The sequence below is a fragment of the Corvus kubaryi genome, unplaced genomic scaffold, assembly GCF_017639235.1.
Source record: "Corvus kubaryi isolate FWS band 111438036 unplaced genomic scaffold, C.kubaryi_AGA036_p1.0 37357, whole genome shotgun sequence".
NCBI classification, from domain to species: domain Eukaryota; kingdom Metazoa; phylum Chordata; class Aves; order Passeriformes; family Corvidae; genus Corvus; species Corvus kubaryi.
The window spans coordinates 11,154,622-11,179,662 of NW_024581117.1; the positions used below are offsets into that span (position 1 = coordinate 11,154,622).

At 39.0% G+C, this 25,041-nt stretch overlaps 1 protein-coding gene across 11 annotated transcripts in view; it reads right to left on the reverse strand.

Moving 5' to 3' along the window:
- LDB3 (LIM domain binding 3) overlaps nt 1–25,041 on the reverse strand; it is a 110,168-nt gene that overhangs the window by 40,361 nt on the left and 44,766 nt on the right. For 7 of the 11 annotated variants that reach the window (XM_042033274.1, XM_042033273.1, XM_042033270.1 and 4 more), the window contains exons 3-6: nt 24,428–24,503; nt 17,502–17,908; nt 4,028–4,197; nt 3,019–3,055 (exon numbers count right to left, since the gene is read on the reverse strand). In XM_042033274.1, the coding sequence (XP_041889208.1) occupies nt 3,019–3,055; nt 4,028–4,197; nt 17,502–17,908; nt 24,428–24,503 (690 nt within the window). Of the gene's footprint in view, nt 1–3,018; nt 3,056–4,027; nt 4,198–9,555; nt 9,760–13,109; nt 13,133–17,501; nt 17,909–24,427; nt 24,504–25,041 lie in introns of all 11 variants that reach the window. The other 4 variants (XM_042033272.1, XM_042033269.1, XM_042033276.1 and 1 more) reach the window with 1 other exon arrangement.

Here is a 25,041-nt window from a genome sequence, read left to right on the forward strand (position 1 = left end):
CAAAATGAATGCAAATATCTTCCATTCTGTAAGACCTAGGTCAGCCCATATATAACCTGCTGTCCTTCCTGCAAGGACCATCAATGCCAGGTTTCAGCAGTACTTTTCTATAGCTTCCTCAGAATTAGTGAGTATTAGTGTTGACATTTGCATAGGTATTTCTGGTCATTTGTGTCACAAAGCAGAACAACAGGATTTTCAAAGCAGAGTCCTGTGAAGTACTGGCCACCTCCTGCCACCCCTGACTGCAGACTGGGTTGCTCGAGCCATGTTCAGCACCTCTAAGGATTTAAACTTTTTTAGATCCTCTATAGTTTAAATTCAGCTTTTGTATATAAAAAGGGGAAGAAGGAGGATGTGCGATGATAGCACAGTCAAGGAGAAGTATAGCAAACAGAATGAAAAATGAAATGTTCTCATTATTTACAAAACTTTTTGCAGTCATTGCAAACAAGGTCATTTTCCTCATTATTTACACTCAAAACACAAGACAATTAATTGTGTTAATACAGTGGAACTCAAGAGTGAAACCAGTCAAACAGAAAGGAGCAGACTGGGCTGGTTTTACTCCTTGGGCTGAGGAAAGCACAAAACAATAAACAGAGTAAATGCCAACAAATTCACTGATATTTCTGAATCTTTTGTTCTTAATAACACAGTGTCATGCAAGTAATAGTCCTAACAGAGTCTTGATGTAGGACTTCTCAAACTATTTTTTATGCTTTTCGGTAATTAAGAGACATAAAGTATTCCTAGCTGAAACTTCCTGATGGCGTTTTTTCCAGCTATACCAGAATACACTAGCTCCAGTGGGTCTGACATGTAATTTAAGAACTCCCTTAGTGCTTTCAAGATATTACCCCTCCATTCAAGGAAAAGGTATTCAGAAACATCTGTTTGGCTTGAAATGGATCCCATCTCTCCAGAAAATATTCCATAACAATTGTCACACCAGCAATGAAAAGTTTTCATAGCAAGTTATACTCATGCATGCCTTCAAAACAGCAGTAGCATGAGCAAAGGACAATCATGCAACACACTCATTAATACTGACTGAAAGGAATTTTCTGCCACCCAAAAATTCCCAAGTTTATGGGTTTTCTTCGGAACATATGTCACGAAGTTGGAAGCAGCAATCTAAACGTGACTATTTTTATGTAAAACAGTTCTGCCAAGAATAAGCCACATCTTTCCTCCCCCCACTCCCAAGTGTTTGGAAGAAACTTCATCACCATACCATGCAATTCCTGCTGGCTACACTGAGGAGATGACACAAAGAGACAAGAGAAAGCACCAGAGAGAGATCACTCACAGCCTGCCTGAGGCCACAATGACAGATGCCTGCACAACCAGGGCCCTGCTGCCAAATCTCCAGTGGACTGTGTCCAATGTTTGAGATGGGTATCAAGCACCCAGATGGTGCCAGCACTGTCAGTGGGGTAGGAAGGAGACCCCACTTCATTCCTGGCACCAGAGCTCACACCAGTTGCACTGTCCCTGTGTAAGCACCTATATATGCTCCCTTATGCCTCTACTATCGATGCATACCTGAAACCTGTTCAGATGTGCCTAAACATAACCAGCACTGTCCTTGGGAAAGAAAAGGATAACACAGTGATACCTAAAGAAAATGTGAAAAGCACAGTGTACACAGTCATGTGCTTGAAGTTCCACTGGCTAGATTGTGCAATTTACATGTGTTGATGTGTTACCAGATAATTATTGTCAACATATACCATGTAAAGTTTCCACTATTTTTTATTTTCCAAAGCCACAGACTACACCTAGAGAGATTATTTCTTAAAAACAACATATTACCCTCAGATATGACTGTGGCACTGTTAAGTTCAGCACACTGCTTTAAATCCCATCATAATAAGGATTTGGATGTGTGCTATTACATCAAAACAGATAATGCACAATACATGTAATGAGAATTAGGCTTGCACATTTGAGGGAAAAAATAAATCCCTGAGGGCTGTAACATCAAGCCTGATGTTCGGGCACCCAGCCATGAACTTGGGTGAACTGCAGGGGAAGGTTTATAGCAGACACCAACTGAAAGCATTCTTGTATTCTCACAGGGAAGATAGCAGGTATCTTTCTCACTGATTCAACATTTGTAACCTGCACTGTGATCAAAAGCTCAGAACCTTTAAAGAAGCCACATGGCAGTAAAAAAAAAAAAAACAGAAAAAGAAGAGGAGGTGGATTGAGTACCAAACACATCACAAACCCAGCCTGCGGCCTAGAGCAGCTAATGTGAAACAGGGATTTGAAGTATGCAAACAGAAAGTAAGGCTTGCATGCAGGATGCTCCTGATTCAACTGCAGTTTTTAAGCTCAATAAGAATCTTTAATACATCTGTTTCCTGGCTATGCAGGATGATGATAAATCTTTAATTCCATATTATATCTCTGAACATATCCACTTTTTCAACGTTTTTTGATTCATCCCATGAAACAAATACATTTATCCATTAGCAAAAGCAGTCCTGTGCTTCCATATTCTACAAATTTAGGTCATATTTATTCCAAACAAAACATAAGCTAATGATTATGGGTATGTATGGAAACAATTCCTTTACTGTATCATTTAAGGAAAATCAAATGTCAGTCAGAGGGTCATCCAAATAAATTGCTCACAAATTTCAGTGCCATCACAACATTATATATTTTTATCCACTTACACAGTCAAGTAGTTACACAGGGCTTGGAACTCATCACATTCACACATCCAGAAAAGTACAGGAAAGTTGCATGAGCAGAGAGGTTTCAGATTTGATCACACACATCAGGAAATTTGCACTGTTTTTCCTAAAAGCATGCTAATTTGTTATCCTTCTCATTCAAATGCCTCTCAATATCAGCGTTTTAATTTTAGTGATTTTTTAAGTAAATGTATTAGAATAATTTAGGACAAAAATATAATAAAGGAAGTTCATATTAATGCCACTTTAAAACATTATTGGGTTATAAGGAAGGATAAAGCTGTATTTTTCACAGGGAGTTGCCTACCTTGACCTCCTCAGGGCTTCTTCATCTGGATCTTGCACTGTAGAAAAAAATGTTTCAGTTAAAAAACAGAAAGAAATGAATTGGCTTTATGGTATTATAAATTCTTTAGAAACATATCAAAAGCATATCTAAAGGTGCATTCATGTTGACTTTGCAGCAGTGGAATTTGTAAGAACATCATGAAGAGGAGCGGTTCCCTAGGGACAGGAAGGAGGATGTCAGCAGGAAAGTAGCTATTACAACTACTTTCCCATTCATTACTAGCAATGTTTCACAGCTGTAGGCAATGATTCTACAGAGAGGTCCTGCTGTTTTGTACAAAGCAGGAGAGACAGCAGCAGCAGATTAATGGGGGAGGAAATACTCAGTATTTCCCCCTGATGCAGGAAAAGGCCCTGACCTTCCTTCTCTCTACATCAGAAACCACCTGTGAGGTTAGTACCAGGTAACCATAACAACATTTCCATAGGCAACAAGCAACAAAGTTACAGCTCCGTGACATTCGTGTCAGATCTACGTTTAGACATACAGGGCTGATAGAGCCATAGATTCCATACAAATGGTGATCCACGGGTTTTTTTGACCTCCAGAAGTCACTTCTATAAGTGTTACTGTACAAATGACTGTTACTTGTTTATCATTTTTGTCTAACGAATGGACAGCTCTGTATGTCTAGGCTGTAGGAAACCCAAAGACTGTACTGCAGAGACTTGATTTGTAAGTAGGAATAACTATGGGGTCCCAAAGGCTCGTTTACTGTACGATCTATTATACTTTTATGGTGAGACTTCTGGCAGATCAAAGAATTTTCTTCATAAAGCGTTAAGGTGAGATTGCTCACTTTGATTTCTGAATTCCCTCAAGTTACATCCAGGATCTTCACCCTTGCTGACAACTACATGAGCCTGGACATGAGTCTTCCCTGAGTATCAGTGGCCAATACCAGGGCAGCAAGGAAAAACATGAATCTAAAATCAGGATGAGGGGGAGGTTTTGTCATTCAACTTACTGTACTCAGTTCCAGTCATCTGGGCAAGGATACGAAAGGACTTGGACTGCAGGTTGGCAGAGCGGCGGCTCCAGTCCTCGCTCTCATCCTCAGGCTTATTCTGAGTTTTAAGCACAGCCTGATACACCGGAGAGGCACTGTCCACGTGAGTATCCTTAATAGGGAGGGCACTGCAATTCAGAAAGGGAAACGTTGGAAGCAGCTCTCTGGTCTCAGTTTCTCGCCCAGCCATCCCCAACATGGCTTTGAAATGATCACTTCTTAAAAAGATACATGGATCAATTTTATGTTATGGCTCATTCTATCTCTGAAAGGGCCTGTTATCATTCAAATCTGCTTGGAAATACCTGTTCATGATTCCTCAGCCAGTGCAGGCACACAAGCTTACAGTGGTTAGAATAATCTGTAGTGATAAAGGAGAGTAGGCCAGGCAAAAACATTTATTTCTCTGACAATTTTTATTCCATATTATTTCTTGTAAAAATGACTTCATATTGGTACTGTTCTATGTTATGTCTTTAAATTACAGTGTTGGGCCAGTGTACCTTAAGGTTGCAATTAGAAACAAACCCCGTATTTCATTATAAAAATAATGTAGTAGGCTTTTACAGCTTTTTCTAGACATGATTCTTTTTCAAACTGAATCAAACTTCCATCTGCCATAGTCTGGATTCATTGTCTACTAAATATGTGAAGCACAAGAAGTCTAGACTTGTACCCAAGACTTGCACATATAAGTAGTATCTGAAATCTTTAATGACAGAATGTATCTCAGGGACTTAAAACATGCTTAATCATCTTGCAAAGTGACATACCCAGTGTGCACACCTAAAATCAAAGCTACACAGGTCTGTAGCACAAGTGAGGTAACCTCTCTTTGATTTATGATGTAGACTAGAAACAGGCTTAGTAACTCAATAGCTTTTTTTTTTTTCCCCCAGTGAAAATAACTTCTGCATAGCAGAATTAAAATTAACTATTAACAGAGCTGCAGAAATATACACTGAGGGGATGATGTGTGCTTGGAGCAACTTGGCTCCATGGTTGCCCTAAATACAAGGTCTATTTTTGAAGCAAGTGATTTATTGTAACAGCTTTATGCTATTCCATAAAGACCTTTGCAAGCAGCAAGCTCAACTTCATGAGAACTGAGAAACATTTCTGTTAAAAGTTAAGGGCCACTTGGTCCAACAGTTTCTACCTTGGTTTGGGCTCGAAGTAAGTGCTCTCTGAGATACCACTGTGCAGAGAAAATCTACAAAGAAGTTGGGTCTGTGATTTGAAAGCCTGAGAGGAGCCAAGAAAAAGCTAGGAAGTATGTTTGACATCCTACATACAGCAATAGCATACAGTGTGATGAAAAATGTGTACCAGGTAGTGCTTTAAATATCAGTATTTCCCAGCTGACACACTCCTTCAGCACTAATATACACTGGTTTGATGGATTTACACATAATAGCATATATTTATGTTCTTCATAACCCTCATATATGCAAACTTCTCACTTTCTTGAGGAGCCACCAAAGTACAAACCACAGTCAAGTTTTTTTGTGTGTTTCAGCACAATCAGCTGCGGGGTGGAACTCAGCTTTGAAAGGTAAATTTAGAAAAAAACCTTGAATCTTCAGTTTAAGCTCTGCCACAAAATATACAAGTTATGTAAAAAAGTCTCTCAAGGGTGAAAGATGGCCTGTAGGAGGAAGCAGCATTTTCCAGCTCCTATTTTAGCTCATGTTTCCTAGACCACAATCTTTACAACATGCAAACACTAGCAGGTACAGAAGGCAGAATGCAAACTTGTTTATTTTGGGAAGGCTGTGCCATCAGTGGCTTCCATTAGTGTTGCTCCTGTATGCAACAATGGACATAGCCTTCTTCAGATGGAAGAGTGGAGAGAAAGCAGTAGTCCTCCTCTTCTGGCCCATCACATATGGCTGAAGGGCTTGCTGAGGCAGGAAAGAAATTGCAGTAGTGAGTTCTGCCTTCTGCAAAGAAGTCTTTGCATGGAAAAGAGATTCTCTGTAATACCAACAGTAAGTCAGTAACACCCTCGGGACTTTTCTGCTGCTGCTTCTGACACTTGGCTATGCTATTCTGTCATGTTAATGCTCCCCAAAAGATGACCCTGTTTTCAAGTCCCCAGAGGTGCTTCAGGGTGCTTCATGCCCAGAACCTGGCCCTGTATGACTGCCATAGGTGACTGCCTGATTTGGGCCAACATTTAACGTCGTATCCCCACGATGATTTTTTAATCTTGCTGAAGTTTAAAAACCTGCTGTATGTGATAGGAAATTTCCCAGCTGTAGAGTGGATAATAAACCACTGGATAGGGATAGACAGTGCTGCTGATTTCAACCATGGACCACTGTGGCAACAGCTGTGTGCATGCCCCAGAAAGTTCAAATTCCTCTCTTTAAATCCTCTAGCTGAAATGCTTTCTTTTTATATCATGACCAATATACAAAAAAGCAGTTTAAAGGTTTATGTATAGATATGCCATTAACTCAAGCATTGTTAAAAAACTGGAGCTGGAGGCTGGACCACAAATTTCACAGTAGCAATGTGTGGCATTAATACGACATATTAATATCCGTATGGTAGATGATTAAGGCAGGAAATGGAGCTTGGTGAATTAACCTCCCCAGCAGAGTGAAACATGCTCATATAAATTGAACTAAATTAATGCAATGCATTGGAGTATTTCCAACTCTGTCTTTAATTCAGCAGGCTTTTTTCTTTTTTTTAAATCATAATTATATTGTGGATGAGTAACTAGGACATATGAGCCATTCAACATAGAAGTGTAAAATATAGTGCACCACTGATTATGAGCATTTCATAAACCTAAATGTGACAGTTGATTCTTACAGACAGCCTAAAGATGCACATAACTATGTTAATACCTCTGTTATACCTCTCTGTAATTTAATTTCTTTCCATCTGGGTGTGGATGTGCAGAAATATCATGCATCTTTAAGCATATTACTTTAAATTGATGCTACTGAAAAAAAAAACCCTCTTCCCAAATGGGTTAGAGCTGTTGGAGGTTTTCATTCTAGACCTTAAGGTATTCTAGTAGGAGTCAATAAAAATGATTTTCCTTTTTTTCATCATCATTTAAGTCACACATTCTTAACATTAAAACAAGCTTTAAAGACAGTCAAACCTCTCTGAATAAGTAGCAATGGAATTTTATTTTTTAGAGTTCATTATAAACTATGGTTTACTACGTGAATAACTCCCTGGAGTCATTATCCAGATTTAAATTAAGTAGCTATTAAGTAGAAACTTAGGAACACTGCAGTCTTCTACCCCTGTAGACATACAACAAAATATTCTGACATCAGATATTACACTGATTCCAGCTATTTTAAAAAAGCTCTAAGAGGTAAAAACCCCACATCCCAACAAACAAGTTCATGTAGACCGGTAAATAGCCAGTGAAGTTCACTTATTGTAGAGGACACACAAGACCTTAGTTTGTACTATCACATTATTGATTCTCCTACTTTAACTGTCAGATCTTATTCCTGATAAAGGTGCTAGATTTATGTCTTTATGCGACTTGTAAATTTGGCTAGAACTGCATAATGGAATTTAGAAGTGGTTTGACAGAAATGTACTCAAAATGCACTGTCCAAATGGTTTTACTGCAGCCAACTCACTCTTGGTTCTTGGTTTAGTACGAGCAATTAAAAAAAACCAAAACCATAGAATAGGAAAAGATATAAAATCAGGGCATTCAAAATTTTCTATCTTTAAGTTTCAGCGTGGAGTCTGAGTAACCACTGTATAAAAAATTATGTTCTTCCCTTGATGTTTTCCATGGTGATCCATTAAGAGTGGCTTATTTTCTCAGTGACAAGAGCCTGACTCTGATCTCATGAAGTTACATCATCACTGATTTCAAATGGTCAAACTAGAAAAACGAATTCTTATCTTAAGCCTGTCCATCACTGATAAAGCAAGTAAACTGTTTCCAGCTGCTGTCTGCCCTTTAGATGTGCAGTCTGAGTGTCCTTACCATCCTACAGACACTTGTGCAGAAATGAAAAGGACTAAGATGATTAATTAAGAACCAAGACCAAATTATAGGCTGATAATCGAGACAAAATGAATCAGCACACAATTTGGTCTGCTTTTATATTAAAAAATTCTCATACAAATACTTCTGCATTAAGCATAATCTTATCTCAGACTTGATCGACTAAGCAAGCTAAAAAACATCTTGGTTTCCACTGCAAATTAAAGTTCAGAATATTAGAGGAAACTGAAGAAAACATAAAATGAAAAGGATCCACATATTCAGCATTAACTTTATAATCATCTGATAATTTAAATAGGTATTTTTTTAAAACATTACTATTTGTATCATGTAATGCTACAGCATTTCAAGAAAGTGCTAATGTATCATAAAATGTCTCATATAATCCACACTTATGAAGGATGTGAACCCTTACAAAGAACACAAATGAACTTCTTTGTACTTCACTAATTGGAAATATGAGTCTACTCAACACCTGTGGAGATTCACTGAGTCATGGCCAAAGCCAACTAAAGGTGTTGCTTGTGATCCATCATGAGGGAGAGCTGTGATGAGCAACAATATTGATGCAAAAAGTTAGAGGTAAAGAAAAATAATTATAAAAAAAGAGAAAAATGGCCAGTAAAAGGGAGCACAAGGAAATACATAAATCATCCTCATTTTGAGTAAGCCTGCAGCTAACATATGGAAAAGAAACTACGTTAAAGTGTCTTGCTATACCTGTACATTGGTGTCATATCAAAGGAAGGCAAGTTCTATTTTGGGTAGAAGCACACATGGTAAGAGAGAAACCTTGCTACATTTATTGCATATGTAATTTCAGTAAAGTTATTACAACTCTAGATAAGTTAATCAGGTAAGATGTCCAGAAACATGCATTGGAAAAGCAGAGTTATCGAAGAGTGGATTTTGCCATAGTCCAAAGGGTATGTGTAAAACACATGTACTGTATGTAAACTAGGGAAAGGAAAAATACAGCAAAACACTCTGTTCTGAAAAGTAAACCAGTAGCCAGTGCTAAATAAATATTTTGCATTCTTCAGGTATCAATAAAAATTCCACCCCCCTTTTTTGTCCTTTCTGAGCTATGCAGATAATAGTGGCTATCATAAATCACAGTCATCAAAAATGAAAACCCATCCGATATCATATACAGAGCACTAGAGGTATTTTTGTGGGGCTTACCAGTTCTAGGAGGAATACCAAAAAAGCTAGGTTAAATTAAGGTATCCCTGACCATGGCAGGGGGACTGGAACTAGATGATCTTTAAGGTCCCTTCCAACAACAAACCATGCTATGATTTTCTACTGATCCATCCTTTTAACTTCAAAACATGGAAGTGCTTTCGAACACCATCTAGGATGTGTGTACTACACCCCAGGAAAAAAGAAGGAGTCCAAGAAGAGCAAATGTGTCATGCAGGTAGGGATGTTACAAGTATCATGCAGAGAAAGAGCATTCCACAGAAGGAAATAACCTTACCCAGCAAATTCTCCACCCTGGGCTTGTGCCTGGCCTGCAATTGCATCCATGATAGCATCCTGGGAATACATGCTGATCGGGGTGTTATACTGCGCGTGAATTATGGTAGCCTTGCCGCCAAGGCCCTTCACCTCAATGGGTTTGTGTGTAGACAGGGCAGAGTCCTTCAGGACATTGGGGTTGAAACGCTCCGTGAAGTCCGTGCTGGGTTATGCAAGGGTGAGGTTCCACGGGGAAGGGAGGGGAAGAAAGGAGAGAGGCGTGAAGTTAAGTGAAGGAAGCACCACCAAGAGAGGAGTGTGCACATCTGTTCATGGCATCTCACCAGCAAAGGTTCTCATCAGAGAAGAGCCAACAACATAAGCACCAAGCCATAGCAAAAAGATGGCTGTGCTAATGGATGTCATTTTTGGGTTGGCTCATGATGTATACAAATGAAAAAAAAGGTGAAATAGCTGTCACTGTATTAAAATATCACAAAAAATCCTTAAGTATTTTGTGTGATACTTACATATACTAAAATTCTGTTGTTACATGCACGTATACATCTAAGTGTATACAAACATGCACATGTTTCTATATATGCATGCCCATGGGACGTACATACACAGTGCAGAGAATTCCCACTTTTCTTCCTTCATCCATTCATGTTTTCAGAAGGGTCTTATAAAGGTCTAGAAAGTGCAGTGGAGTGAACAGATATCAGGTCGTCTATTACTTGGAAGGTTTCGGTACTTTCTGTCTGGGTTATTAATCACAGTGAAATTTAATACTTGCGCCTTTTAATCTGCAAGGCTTTCCTCACAAAGACTAAATCTTCCCAAATTCTCTGTATGGCCAGCCCCAAGTGCTGCTATGGCACGATCAATGCTCAGTTCCAGATCAAAATATCTTACATTGCAACCAACTGGACAACTGCAGTTGGAAGAGTTGTTGCCTTAGTTTCCAGTGACTCCATTTAAGAGGAAAGATTTTATAGCTGACTAAGCCCCAAAAGCAAGTGAATGAATGACACCAGAATGAATCAGTTTCATGTCAGACTGCAACCAAAGAGCAGCTGGTTTTCTTGTAGGGCTGAGTTGTACATAGTCCTAGAGCTAGGACTGAGCAGTGCCCTGAGTTCCAATGAACAAGCTAAACCTCAGCTGAGGTAGCTGCTCTTCTTCAACCTATGGGAGATCAGGTGAATCTCTAGTCTGCTGTTCTTGTCCTGCCAGCAGCAGAAGGATGCCAGGAGGAGAGATTCCATACCCTCACCAAACTGGACAAAACTGGGAATTCTTTCCTGTGTGAAATAACAGATATTTCATAAATGTTTCATTTAGAACTGAACCCAAAAGCTAGAAATGGATATATTTCCCCGTGCAGAAGACATGCTGAAAAATTTAATCCCATTTGATTGGAACACTTTTCCTTTTCAGTTTAAGACATTAAACTGTAAGTTTATTGGCTATTAGTAAGTTTTCCTCTTTACACAAACAACAGTGTGCCTGTTTACCATGGGCAGCCCCAGAGGGTGAGAGTTAAAACTGAACCCTCATCCCAGCATGGACGAAAAAGTAAAATCAAGTAAGGCTGGTAGCAATCTGACTTAATTTTCTGGAGATTATCACACGTGCTGTGCCACCTCTGAAGCCAGCCAGGGGATTCCACTATGTTTTCAGCCTTTTGTTTGGTGGGATGCCCTGACTGAAGATGGACAGAGAGAGACAGTCAAATATCATTGCAAATCCTTGATTGAACATTGACAGCCACATGCTCAAGGACCAGAGACACACAGGTGCACACATTGCATTACAGCCACAGCCTTCAGTTGCACATGTCAACATTTTAAGGGAGGGAACTGGAAACTGCATTATGCACTCAAAAAGTGAAAACTGTCTTTTTACCAAGACATTCTCACATTTAAAATACATCTTCTTTAACTATTCATCAACTCTGACAATTCTATAATTACACTGACATCATCTGTTGAGGGGTGATGTGCAGAGACATGCAGGTCGCTGTACTGAGCATGCACATGCCTGACTTCAACAACAATATCTCTTTTCTTTGTAATAGCCTAAACAATCACATGGTAATTACAAACACAGGTCCTCAAGATCTTGAATTTAGTGTTCTCTTTCTTTCACACTGTTGAAAGCACTGAAGAGATTGTAAAGCCAAGATCTGAGAAGACTGTGTGAATGAAAAGACAGAGGTTAAATATGCCACCTTTAAAGAATAATGTTTTAAGCAATTGGTTTCCACAGTCAGTTATAGAAATCAAAGCTACTAATGTTAGAACAGCCTAAACTTCCCTCATGGTAGCAGCAGGAGTCATTTGGGCTTTCACTTGTGATCTTTAAACAGTTTTAGTGATGTCTTTCAAGAGGTTTTAGTCACATTACACACACCAAGGCAAAACTTCCACTGAAGTTAACAGGATTACCATAAAAATAACAGAAAAAAAGTACAGATTTCCAACTGATGAGTTCTTTTTCTAACTCTGGAAGCAAACAGAAGATATTAGTGCTTGTAAGGGGTGCTGGGCTCTAGGACAAGTGGCAGAGGTAAGACTGCAGCTCTGCAAATGAATGGGATCTTTCTCCCAAGCTAGAAAAGGATTAGGAAAAATAAATCCCAAAGCAAGTAAGATTACAAACACCCCTATAAAGTAACTTCTGCTTTCTAAGACAATCCTGTCAGAATAATTAATGTAAATTGGCTAGGGTTTTTCACTCCAAAGGATTTACATCATCACACCCACACCTCATTGAAACCAACAGAGAATGCCAGATCACTGTAAATTATATGCACTAAATATTACTTCATGTATTCCACTACTTCTAACTTTGTACTGTCAGTTTAAATTTGACATTTAACTATTAGAATTATTTATTTTATATTCAATTTAACCCAGTCTCCAGCAATTTATGGACAACACTCAGGTCAGAGGCAAAAAGCGAGAGTTTAGAGACAATCCTCTGCCCTTAGAAAAACTAAAGGTCAAAACTGAGGACTCTCTGAACTCTCCTAAATAAAGCAGACCAATCACATTTTCATATCAATAGTTATATCTTTTTTGGGCAATAGATTTATCAAGGTAAATCACTTTGTATATTTTTTTCTGTACCAATATCTTACTCCAACCTAAATTTAAATTTTAGCAGACTTTGGAAATTAATTTAACATTGAAGCTGAAAGTACTTTACTAATAACACACCAAAAAAGGCTCAGATAATGCTCACCAAACTCGGAAGGCATGAAGATAACTTAAAGAAAAACCTGCCAGTAGAAGCAAAACCACCTGAAAGCTTTTAGAAGAACTGAGCAGGCTCAGGTGGCAGCTCCACTCACAGCATTAGAGCATCACCAAGAAATGCCAAGCGGGAGCACTGCTGGACAGCAGGGGCAGCGCAGGGCACCTGCCACACCAAGCAGATGTTTAAAAAAGTACTTGCACTTGCAAGCAGACACAGCAGGAATGCAGGAGATCATGCTACCCCAGAAAACACATCTTCACACACACAGTGTCACACAAATATCTGGCACTACACAGAGGTGATACTAACTTGGCAGCGGTGTTGGTTATGACCTAGAAGAAGAGAAAGAGAACAAACAACATCAAAACCAACCACACAGAAAAAGTCAACACTTTGTAGACTGCAAAGGGCAAAAGATATTTACAAAAGATTACTACAGCTCTTTTCAGACCATCTACAAATAAGAACAAAAGGTAAATGTATGCCTAAAAACCCCAACATGATTAAGAAAGGAAAAAATGCAGGGATTATAGTTGATCCACTAGGACTTAGTGGGGTACCATGGCATTCTGGCTGACCCTTGAACATGATTTTATTGCTGTGCATCCTTAAAAGTACTACTACCAAAGTGTAGGGAGGGGGGAGCAGAGGGAAGAAAGGAGGATTTGCAGAGTATGTTCTCATCTGAAAATAGCAAATGAGTGGTAGAGACTACATTTTTCTCTTAGATACTGAATATTCAGGGATGAAGTCTGTTCTCCTCAGGCCACCCTCAGAGTTGGTTTTGCAAGATTGATTTTTAAGTCTTTTACATGCTGGAGAAGATCCAAAGAATATACTGGTAAATGTTTAAATCTAAAACTAAGGAAAATGCCTTTGTATATAACAAAGTATTGGCCTATATATGACTGTACCTACATTATGCCAAGAGGGGTGTAAGCCAATTAACTTTGGAATAGTCATTCCTAATTTATTCCACGTGAAACAAAGCAAGCCGTGCATTACATGCTTTCTGGGATATCCACAGCAGGATATTTCATTCCATTTGGTATGTATACAGTAGAGAAAAAAGGTATGTTCATGCTCCATTCCTGCACCTCTGCATAAACCAGCGATGGTGCTTGCACAGTAATTCCAAAGCAGCATAACACAGGCTAAAGCTGGGAGTGCAGAACAGAGTGGGCTCAGTCTGGACTAGGGCGGTCTTCCTAATAACTCTTTATGATGGTTGCACAAATCGCAGTAATGGGCTATGATGTTTATTTTAACTTTTTTTTTTTCAAAGCTTAGAATACCCACATTCTGTTCTTTTCTTGGTTGAAGACTAATTAATCACATTTTGTGCAAAATAAAGAGGGAGAGATGCAGGGTCAGCTAATAAACTTTTCTTCTTACTCGGCCGCATGGAATGCTGTTGACAGAAGTGGGCACTGAGTCTTCCAGCTTGCTACTGTGACATTTCTGTATCTGGGATGGATACAAAATACTGGACAGCAAAGTTACACTGTTAAGAGTGACATTCCAAGTGGATTTGGCTCCTCCTGCTTTTTCCTTGCAGAACCTTTGATATTACTGCTTCTTCCAACATATGATCCTTTAGCCTTGGCTCATCCAACAGCCTTTTTCATGATCAAAAGCACTCTAATGAGCCAAAGCTGCCGTAAAGACTTTGCACTTCTGCATTTCCATAGCAAAGCCATCACAGATCATCCTCTGCAGCTACTGGTCAAACTCTCAGATTTGAAAATATTCTTCTAGCTTTATAAACCCTACATTAAGCCAAATATATCAGTCTCTTACAGGAACTGGTAGAGATATATTAGGAACAAGCTGCAGCCTGTAAGCACATCAGTGATCCTATATCCATTTTAGGTGTATGCAGGACAGCTGGGCACTCATTTACAATGAAACTATGTGCAATGGTATCATTTTCTGACTCATCCAGGCATCTACCTTACATATAAAACAATATTTTAAAGGCAGAACTACCAAACCCCTAAAATACACCTTAATTAGAGGAATATAAAAGTATGTTGAAATAAAAGAAACATTATGTGCACAAACTAAGAACAGCTCAGCAGTTACGTCTCAGAAAAGATTTTTGAGATGTGAAGAGGCTCCTATAGCTTCCTTCAAAAACAGTATAGCTTTGCTTCTCCTTATGTTTAGCATGAGATAAGAAAATTCCTCCCAGTTCAAAGCCATGCATTATTTTAGTTTGATTCTATATAGGGACATGTCTGAAACACCCAACTTGCTGCTCGCAGAGGTCACACAGTAAGAAGCCAGTAACCCAAGCCACCTGGCACGTACTTGTGGGACAGGTATTTACTGCCCTTGACCTACAATGTGAAAAATAACTTACACTGGAATGAAAAAGATGCACATGTTACAAACTGTGACTCACTGTTCATATTTATTAATACTCTCCAGAGCTTTCAGCACATCACGTTCCACACTCCTAACAGGCTTATTTTTCACCTTGGGCCGGAGTGATAAAGCTTTAATGTAAAGTGTATCAGAGAAACAGATGCTTTGTTATTCTTCACAGATCAAGGAAATAATCTCAAAATTAATTTCAGCTTCTTGATAGGATTTTCCAAAGGGTTTAGCTAAAGCTGTAACAGCAATTCACACAATTAAGTTTAAATCATTTGGTGAAAAGGACACAGAACCTTAAAATCACTCCCCATGCTTGAACTTCCTTACAGCTTTTACCATACAGCTAAGTGCACATTTGTGAAAGCACAATGAATTCAGTTTTGGAGCACCACAATATCACAATCATGTTGTATTATATGGTAAGAATGTTCCCAACAAAGGCCAGATTTTGCAGTGCTCACAGTGCTTTCCTTGTTCACATATATCCACTATGAGGTTGAGATTATCATGGATGCCACCAAGTCCCAAGGTAGTTACAGGTTCCATGTTTTTTTCCACAGAGCAGGAGGCAAGATGCTTCTTACTTCATGGATAACTGTCAAGTGGGAATGGGAATGACAGCACTATTGAGCTCTGAATTTTCTCTGCATGTCAACAGGGATGTACAGTTCTCTAAATCTCAGAGAAGTTACCTTCCAAGACACATTTATTTAGTGCTTCTGAGCTCTTTCCATCTTTTCAGAATGTTCCTGTGCTGCAGGATAAGGGTTTTTTTATTTTCTTGTTTGTTCATCAGTGTTACAGATGGTAAAGGCAGATAGACAGCAACTCCCTAAAATCTAGTTCAAACTGAATAGAAAGGCTCACACTGACTTTGGTGAGTGATGGATGCAGCTCTGTTGTAATTCTGATAACAAACAGTCACAATGCTGAGCCATCCAAAATTCAGCCCCTTCACCCTCACCCCTGCAGGTATTCAGGAGGGATATGAACATAGTGGGGAAAAAGATATCAGGATATACTCCCAGGAAGCTCTGCATATTGAAATAAGACAAGAATTGGTATTCTTCAGAAAACTGTGAATTAAGAGAGAAGTATTTTGAGGTTTATTTTGCTGATCTTGCTTACTAACTGAAATTATTTTCTTTTAAACGGTAATTGCTTTACTTAATTATCCACCATGAGAAGGGAGGATAGAATTTTCTCAGATAAGTTAATTAGGATTGTTAATGCTGAGTGCTCAAGAGAGTCACAATGAATCATCTAAAACTGCTTGAATCATCTAAAACAGGTGTACATGCTCTTTTAATAGGAAGAAATATCCCTACTTTGCTACAGCTTAAAACCTCTTGGTTTTACTTTTGCAGAGAGCTTCTGCAAAGGGATATAAAGTACCTGAAGTTACGCATTTGCTATCAGACCTCGAGTGGCTTGCTGGAATTTTCTGGTTTTCCTTATATAGCCAAGTCCCTAGTGTTGAAAATACACTTTTCCACATACTCATAACAAGAAATTCATCTTCATTTAAAAAAAAAAAAAACCCAAACCACAAATAAACTAAAAAATTAGATTTGTTTGACAATTTATACATGAAGGCAAAAAAATTAGGAAAACCTGATTCTCACTGCTTTTTCTCATATACTGTAGTCCAAGCTCCCCATTTTACAGACCTACTAATTAAACAGATGATCTGCAATACAAGAATATGGAAAACCCTGACAATAAGGATCAAACTATTTGGAGATCATTCCTTGTTACAGCGAAGTTAACATTAAAGCTAATAGATGCAAGACAGACAGTCTTCAAACCAGAGGATTCAAAATATTGCAATTCTGACTCATTTTGCATAGGAAAGCCAACACATTAAGGGAGGAATTGCAGCAGGACACTCCAGTAGCTGAGCGTGTCAGATTTGCTGGTCAAAGCCATTTCTCTTTAGCCAAGTACCAAAGATCAGGTGTGGTTTATAGCAGCTGCTCTGATGTCTGACAGCAATACTTGGTTCTCTGAGACTCCATGCATTAGTTAGAACTGCTGAGTGCCACAACCCTGAGATGATCACAGTTACTTCAGTCCTAGTGTTCCCCCTCATGCCCTGCTGACTATTGCCAATCCATGCTCCACTTCAGATACCAAAGACCATTGTTCTGTAATGGCAATGTGGGTATATTTTGGGGGCTACTGGAAAATTTAATCATTGATCCAGACCTTAATCATGATTGCCAGAGAAATGCACAACAGGGTAAAGCAGCATTACATTCACTGTTCAGCAAGTTCATTACTTATTGACATAATTAAAGATGGTACCATGTTACCTACCCTCTAGGAAGTCCACCTTCCGAAGCCCTTCGGTTGAGACTCAATTTATGCATCTCAGCCATTTCCCTCAGGGTCTCTGCCGAGTAAAGGCCAATGGGGTTGTTATACTGCCTCGCAGGGCTCAGCTGGTGTGCAGGGCTACTGCCACCAGCCAAAGCAGGGCTTGCTTTGGAACCTAGAGTGCTCTTGGCAGGTGAAATGTCAGGAGTCACAGACTGAGAGGACATGGAAGATCTAACTGTGGTAGTCCTTAGGTAGGAAGAGCTATTTGAAAAGCTGATCTCTTGCTGGTTGAGGTAGCCTGAAAATGTTCCATTGGTTGCTAAAACACTACCCATAGGCCCAGTCGCCGTGTTAGTTAGAGGGCTGAAGGTTGTTCTGTTGCCATTGATTTCCCAAGCAGGTTCCTGTAGTAGCAAACATGCAGGCCAAGAAAAGACAAAAAAGAAAAGAGCAATCATAGAACACATGCAAAAATAACATATCTGCAATTAATGCTTCAAACATAGTCATAAACTAGCAATAAACAGATTGGGGCCAAAGCATTCAAACTTTCAGGGAAGATTTTTCAAAGAAATGCATTGTTTCAAAATAAGGGAAGCAAAACAAACTCAGGCATTTTTTACTGGATTTTAGTTGAAATCAACAAGTAAAGCTTAACATTGAGAAAGCATTTGATACTAGTCAACCTCACAGCAATAATTTTATATTAAGACAACACTGTCCATTAATTTCTAGGATAATTAAGAAATCTTAAAAATGTCTTGAGGTCAGAATAATTTCAGATCATGTACAACCATAGAAGTCAATGCCGTTATTATAAAGACAAAATGATTCTAAACCACACTGCTCTGTTTTCTATGACTGCACTCAAAGTTATGGAGGTTATGCACTGCTTTCCTGGGCTCTGGGTCATGCTGATCAGGCCATGCAGCAGGGTTAGCAGAGAGACCAACAGGACTCGAGAACAGGTACTGCTCCACAGAGAGGATGCTTCTATGCTGATCATTCCTGCATAAATTCCGCTTGAGGGAATGTGTGCTTGAGCATGGAGGTGTGTGTATGATCCTACAGTCCTGTCCCAGATAATATTCCTAACTAGGACAGCAGGTGCTGTCTTAGTCAAAGGAATCTCTCCTACAATACCTATACCCATAGAAGTCTGTGCTGGTGTTCAGATTCAAAAAAATCTACCAAAAACTCCTCCTGGAGAAACACAGTCCAACACTGCAGTTTCATAAATGATTCACTAAAAACAAACCTTAGTGAAACCAAAATAGAAGATTTATCAAAAAAGAAAAATGCTCACAGTTAAGAGGCCCAGTAATGCTGGCTACTTGCTGCAGTCCAGCTCAGGGGACAGGGACAGGCAGGGGACATCATCCTGAAGAAGAAATGGAACCCACAATCTGGCCTCAATAAAAGCCAGCTCAAGAGCAGGTGGTAGCCTGCAGTGACATTTTGCCCCATTCAGTGGCAATTCAATCACCATTTTTAACACCTTGCACTCAGCTCCCCCACAGCCTTGCATGAAATATAGGCCTGAGAATAACCTGGTCTCTACTTCTATACTTTTGATAGTATTGGTTATCATTAATGTAATTTACTCATTTTGATCTATGGTTCACTAGAAAAATAAATATTTATACAGCCCTCTTGGATTTTTCTATATTGCATATATAAGTTCAGGGAACATACATTTGAAAAAAAAATCAAGATAATATGGCTTGATTAATTGAAATTTATTGAAATAAACCCTAAAGGTCTAAGGATATAAATAATCATAACACTAAACACATTTAAGACATTTTGAATCAAAAATGTAAGGCAGATAAAATGAACTGAGATAATTTTTCTTAGTGATAAACAGGAAGAGATTTTAGCTGGCACTAATAACGGCCTGAGGCTGTAGAAACAGATAATCCTAAAAGCATTTTCGGACTGTGCCTTTTTAAATAAATACATTTGCAATAGATACTTAGGTCATTATACCCTGACACTGAAAATGGCAAGCAACAATCCCTTTCAGTGGCCTATTGAAAGCTTCCAGATATCATTAAATAAACAGAAATCAGGCGTTCTCTCTAAAAATGTGTTCAAAAAGAGGCACGAATGCACAAGGCCATATTCAAAAATTAAGTTGTCACTTGGGCAAACCATTTTTACATGCCAGCAGAGAGAGACAAAACAATTATTAAATAAAAAGTTAACACAGAAGTAACAGAATAAAAAGGATATGCCAGAATTATATTTGTTTGTGACCCTGAAAACTCTGTGGCTTTTAGTTAACTGTGGGTTACTCCCTACACTCCAAAATAAAAGGACAAGCAAGGAGAGCTGATGGTAAAGTATCAGTTTCAACTGCTAGTGAGATAAATGCCACATATCTCCTTAACCTTAATGCATTTTCATAGTCTTGGTGTTACTGGACAGTAGCAGTAGGCAGAGGGAAAATTATAGGATAGCCATAAAAAATGATGGCTGATGATTTGGCTCCCTTTTGGCACAAATGGAGTTCTAGTTTTGCTCCTCAAACAATTTCTAGCTGGAATACCAGCACACTGGCAACTCAGCACTAGAATTCCTAAGAGCCCAGCAGTGCCAAGTTAGTAATCTCCATCTTGAGTTCATATTTTTGATAGTTTTAGAGTAGTTGTTTTCCCTGTGTTGCAGGGGGGAAATGGATGAAACAGGGCATGTCTAAGGGAGCAGGTGTACTATTTCATCTAAAGAATTACTGCCCCATCAGCAGCATATTTAGCTCTTTCCTCTTGTGACTAACAAAAAAAAAAATCTCTGATTCAGCTTATTCCTGGGAGAATATTGTAGAATAATTTTTTTTCTCCAGTTCAGCATCAAAACCAGATTAATGCGGAATTTCTGAAACCGCTGCTGACTGTGAAGGGCAAATGTCTAATACTGAGCAGCAGCACTGAGCTTTCAGCATTGCATCACATGAAATGCAGCCAACAGTAACAAATGTTCCCCTGTTCCCCATCTTTCATCCCATTCTGTTTCACTGGCTGGAAAAGCAAGCTGACATTTCCAGCTCTGGGAGTCTGATGCTACCCCTCCAGCCGACCAGAAGAGGAGGCTCTGACACTGAGCAATGGGCTTCCCTCCACGGAGATTCTGGGATCGTGCAGCAAACGCTCACTGCGGGAGGAAAACTGCATAATGTCAGAGAATGAGCTTAAAACTGATAAATGTAGGGGAATCTCAAACGTTTTGAAATAGAAGGAAGCTAGGAATCAGCTCAATTTCTGTTCCGAAATATTATTTGTTTATAAAAATCCAGTTTCTATGGAAGGCATATGTCCCTTCTTATGTATCAGGGAAGTGAGAAACCAATTTATATTGGGAGACACAATACCAAGTTTTGCAGGTCCTCTCCCTTTGACAGCTCATTTTCTATTTATCTATTGCTGTGACCCTACAGTCATTACTCACCTCTTGCACTTCTGGGAGAACAATTTTAACAGTATACCAGTGAATTTGACCACCCAATATGCTCAAGAAGCAATCGTTGCTTTAAATTTTTTAGAGAAAAAAGGGAATGGAGGCACCATGGCACTGAATGACTCTGCTCAAAGACATGATCAAACTGCTTTTGGCTGAGCCAGCTCTTCCATCCTATACTCTCCTTAAAAAGTCAGTCATCTCCATCTATTTTCTCTTAAACACAAAGGCTCCCAAATTTGGCAGGAAACAAATCGTAAGTATGACAAGATCCTCACTGGGACTCCAAAATAAGTGTGTTCAGTAGTGTTTCACAAAAAGCACAACACATAGCCATATTATTAAAAATAACAAGGCTGTCAGTACCTTCATGCAAAGGGACAAATGTTAAAGCCATGCTTAACCCTAAAGCTCCAGCTGGAATGTTTTGAACTGCACTGAGCTGAATCTTCACTTGTGTTGTGTCCCCTCTGGAGAGCTGCAGGAACTCATTGACTGATTGATGGCTTAGTTTAAATCCTTGGACTCAAGCTTACTCTTATTGTTATTTGAATACTTTCAACATTAACTATACCCTTTCTTCCAGCTATACCCCACCTGTGCAAAAGACTTCACTAAATCAAAAAGATTTGACTAAACGAAATGAAAATTGTTTCCAGTTTGAGATTTATGTCAGATAAAGATATAGTGAAATTGAAAATCAACCAAGCTTTATTTCCAATAATAGTCTACATACTTATGGCTGCAAAACCTGCATCATCTATAACATTGATCAGTTTTGTGAAAGAATGACTGATCTTTCTGAAGAAATGTATACTTGTTTGCCTAAAACAAAACAAAAAAACAATGAAAGAAGAAGTGCAAGCTTGAAAATTAGTGGAAGGTGCAATCAGATCAGCAATAATATACAAGAGGATTTATGGTTTTAACTAGACACTGAAGTTACACATGCAGATTGTTTAGCTAACATTGCCATGCCTTAACCTTAACCAGAGAAGGGTGAGGAAAGCTTCTCTTGCTGTATGAGGATGACACTGTCATGACTGTCTTGCAATGCAGTTTTTTGCTGATTTTTAAGAAATACAATCAAATTCATTTCATGTGAATCATCAGTCTAAACACTGTCAAGCAGAGGTGTGGAGGTGACTTCTGCCTGTGTGTCACAGAATTCTTCATTTCTACAGGGATACTGTTACTAGAAAAAATAAAGGGACAAGCAAAGAAACCTTGGTTTTAAAGTGTATTTACTGTAAGGTACCTTACTGCAACATCAGCATTACACTGTTTCTACCAGTTATTTTTATTCTGGATTTTGAGACTTCACTAAGGGTTCAGTGCCTTCTTTCCCTTCCAAACAACCCCCAGAAAAGGATTCTTCTTCACTTAAAACTTACTGTTGTCCACTGGTATAGATGAGTGACACAAGTGTCCTCCTCTTGACCTGCAAAGGGTCTCCCCCTCCAGCACTCTACTGCTACCTCTTCCCCCTGGGTGAAAGACCCTACACCTAAGATCCTCCTGAATACTGCTAGATACCCTGTTTCCCACCATACCTTCTCAGGGATGCCACCCTTTTCCTCCAGAAAGGTTCCAGTAATTCTCTTTTCCAGCTGCTGGGACTGCCTGTAGCATGCTCAGAACAGGCTGCCTTCAGCAGCTTCTATAAACCTTTCCTGAGCACCTTGCACAGAATTCTCAAATTCTGAAAATGGCTTCAGTCCTTTGGTCCTCATCTCTCTCTGAAGGGTTAGAATAGGAAATATAAAATGTCTTTATGGCTTTCATGCCAAGGGCTCTTTTAGGATCCCTGCAGTGTCTACAGTTAACTTTTCTATACCGGAGATAATGGAGGGAGGAAATTGTTTTCTGTGGTAAACAGCTTTGAAGACCTATGGCAGAAATTTTAAAATTGACACTTGCCAAGGAAGAAATGCACTTGAAAGAGTTGTGAAAATCCAATATATAAAAGCTCTATGTGCCTATGGAGGAAGCAGACAAAATTTTCCTACCTGTGCAGGTGCTATAGAGCCCAAAAGGTAGGTGTCAATCTTGTGTTGGTGAGTGACTCTGATGAGACATCTACTCATTGCCTTGAACACTAACACCATTCTGTGTGGCTCTTGAGGGAAAATGAGAACTCCTTCCCCTTCCCGTCCCTATTACTTTGCTGGTGCAAATACCAGTTGAACCAAAAAGAATGATCCATCGCTTGTTTTCCTGGGAATTTCACAGTATTGTTTGATGACTCTTCCAATAACTTCCTCCAAGATAACTTTTATAAAATCATGATATAAGCAGAAACAACTCTGAGCAAGATAAATTCTTAATTTCATCTTCCCTTGCCCAAAAAGTTTGTAAGATCCAGTCTGAAATAGCATTATTTCTGTCTCAACTAATAAATGGCCAGTCAGGGTAATTTAAAATTTCACAAAATAAAACTGAATAAAATTATTCCCCCCAGGTGCATTCTCTTCTGTTACCTTGAACCTATTTGCAGCAGTTTTAGGGATGATGTTACCATCTGTGCTCTGAATTTGGAAAGCATAGTGTTCATAAAAATTACTTAAAATTGATCTATGGAAGCTGGAATTGTCAAAAACAGTAGAACATCATCTAATTCCCCACATATTTTGATCTTCAGTGTTTTTTATTTATATGCATGCTAGGGATGAAACTGGCACTGACAGAAGGGATAAGTTGCAGCAATGGAAACTTTACCTCCTGCCCATTTATCTAATCAAATGCATCAGCAATACAAATGTCCTACCCAGAGCCTGAGCCTAAGGATATATACACCATCTTTCAGGTACCCTTGCTCCTCAGTGTCTCTAAAGATACAGAAGATGAGTTGCCAGGTACAGTCAGTGTTTATTCTAAAATGAACATTTATTTTATGAAAGATTATGTGCTTTGACAGTGGAAACCAAGCCATCCATTTCCTCTGCCACTTGCTGTTATTCATTAAATTGACCTATCCTCTTTATTTTTTATTCTCAGGTCTTCTGAATCCTATGATAAGAACACTATACGATGCAAGCTTTCAAATGCCCTCACGTCCTCTTTCCAAATCAGTGTCATTTCAGTTGCAGTCAGGATGTGAATAGTCTGAGGTATAATCTAATGGCTCTCCCCAATGGTCTCTTGTTCTAATGGTTCTCTTTCTACAAAAGCAAATGTATATTTTGAGAAGCTTTAGTGGCTTCTTGTAGTCTAGATGAAAACAGCTGCTCAGAATTGGTTAGACCAAATCACATCAAAGGATAGCTGGATGCTTTGGTCCTGCTAATAAGAAATCAGCAAAATAAGATCACCAATACCCTGCATTGCAGCAATTTTGCTGCCTGTCCATTCATTCAACGTTTAATTATTTGGGGCTGGCAAAAACTATTTCCTGTAGTAGATATTTACCTTGACCACAGTAGATAAAAATGGTATTCACTCTGGCTGAGGAGAAACGTGTCACTTACCTTCTGATGGGGAATTACAGCCCTGGGAGAGTCAATTCTGGGAGCTGTGGTTGAAACTGGCACTGGACGTTTAGATCTGGGGATCAAAAAAAAAAAAAAAGGAAAAAAGGTGTGCAATCTGGACTCCTATTTTTCAGCTCTAATTTCATGCCAAAAAGCTGCTACATCAGGTCTGAAAGTTAAGCATAGCCTAGACTTTTTCTATCAGTCATGAGGCTTTTTCTACATCTTCATTTACGGAGGTATTAAATGAGAGAAAAAGTTTGAGAAAATCTCTCTGAATGATGAAAATCCACCAGTTATGGATGCAGCCTCTGACTTGGGAGAACATCTGTTTTCCAATACTTGTGACAAACTGCATTTTCACAGATGAAAGTCAGCCACAACTAGATAAATTCAAGTTTGGGAAGCACTCTGGAAAAAGGGACTTAAAGGTGTTTCAAAATGCAGAGGCTAAACTTTGGTGCTGAGGCATCTAAAGAGCAACTCCTCAAAAGATTATTTAATAGCTTAAACTGTACAACTACAACTGCAATTACTTAAATCTCTCTGCAGGAAGAAACATGGGCTTCATTTCAGACAATTGAGTTTTTACAATGAGCAGAACACTACTG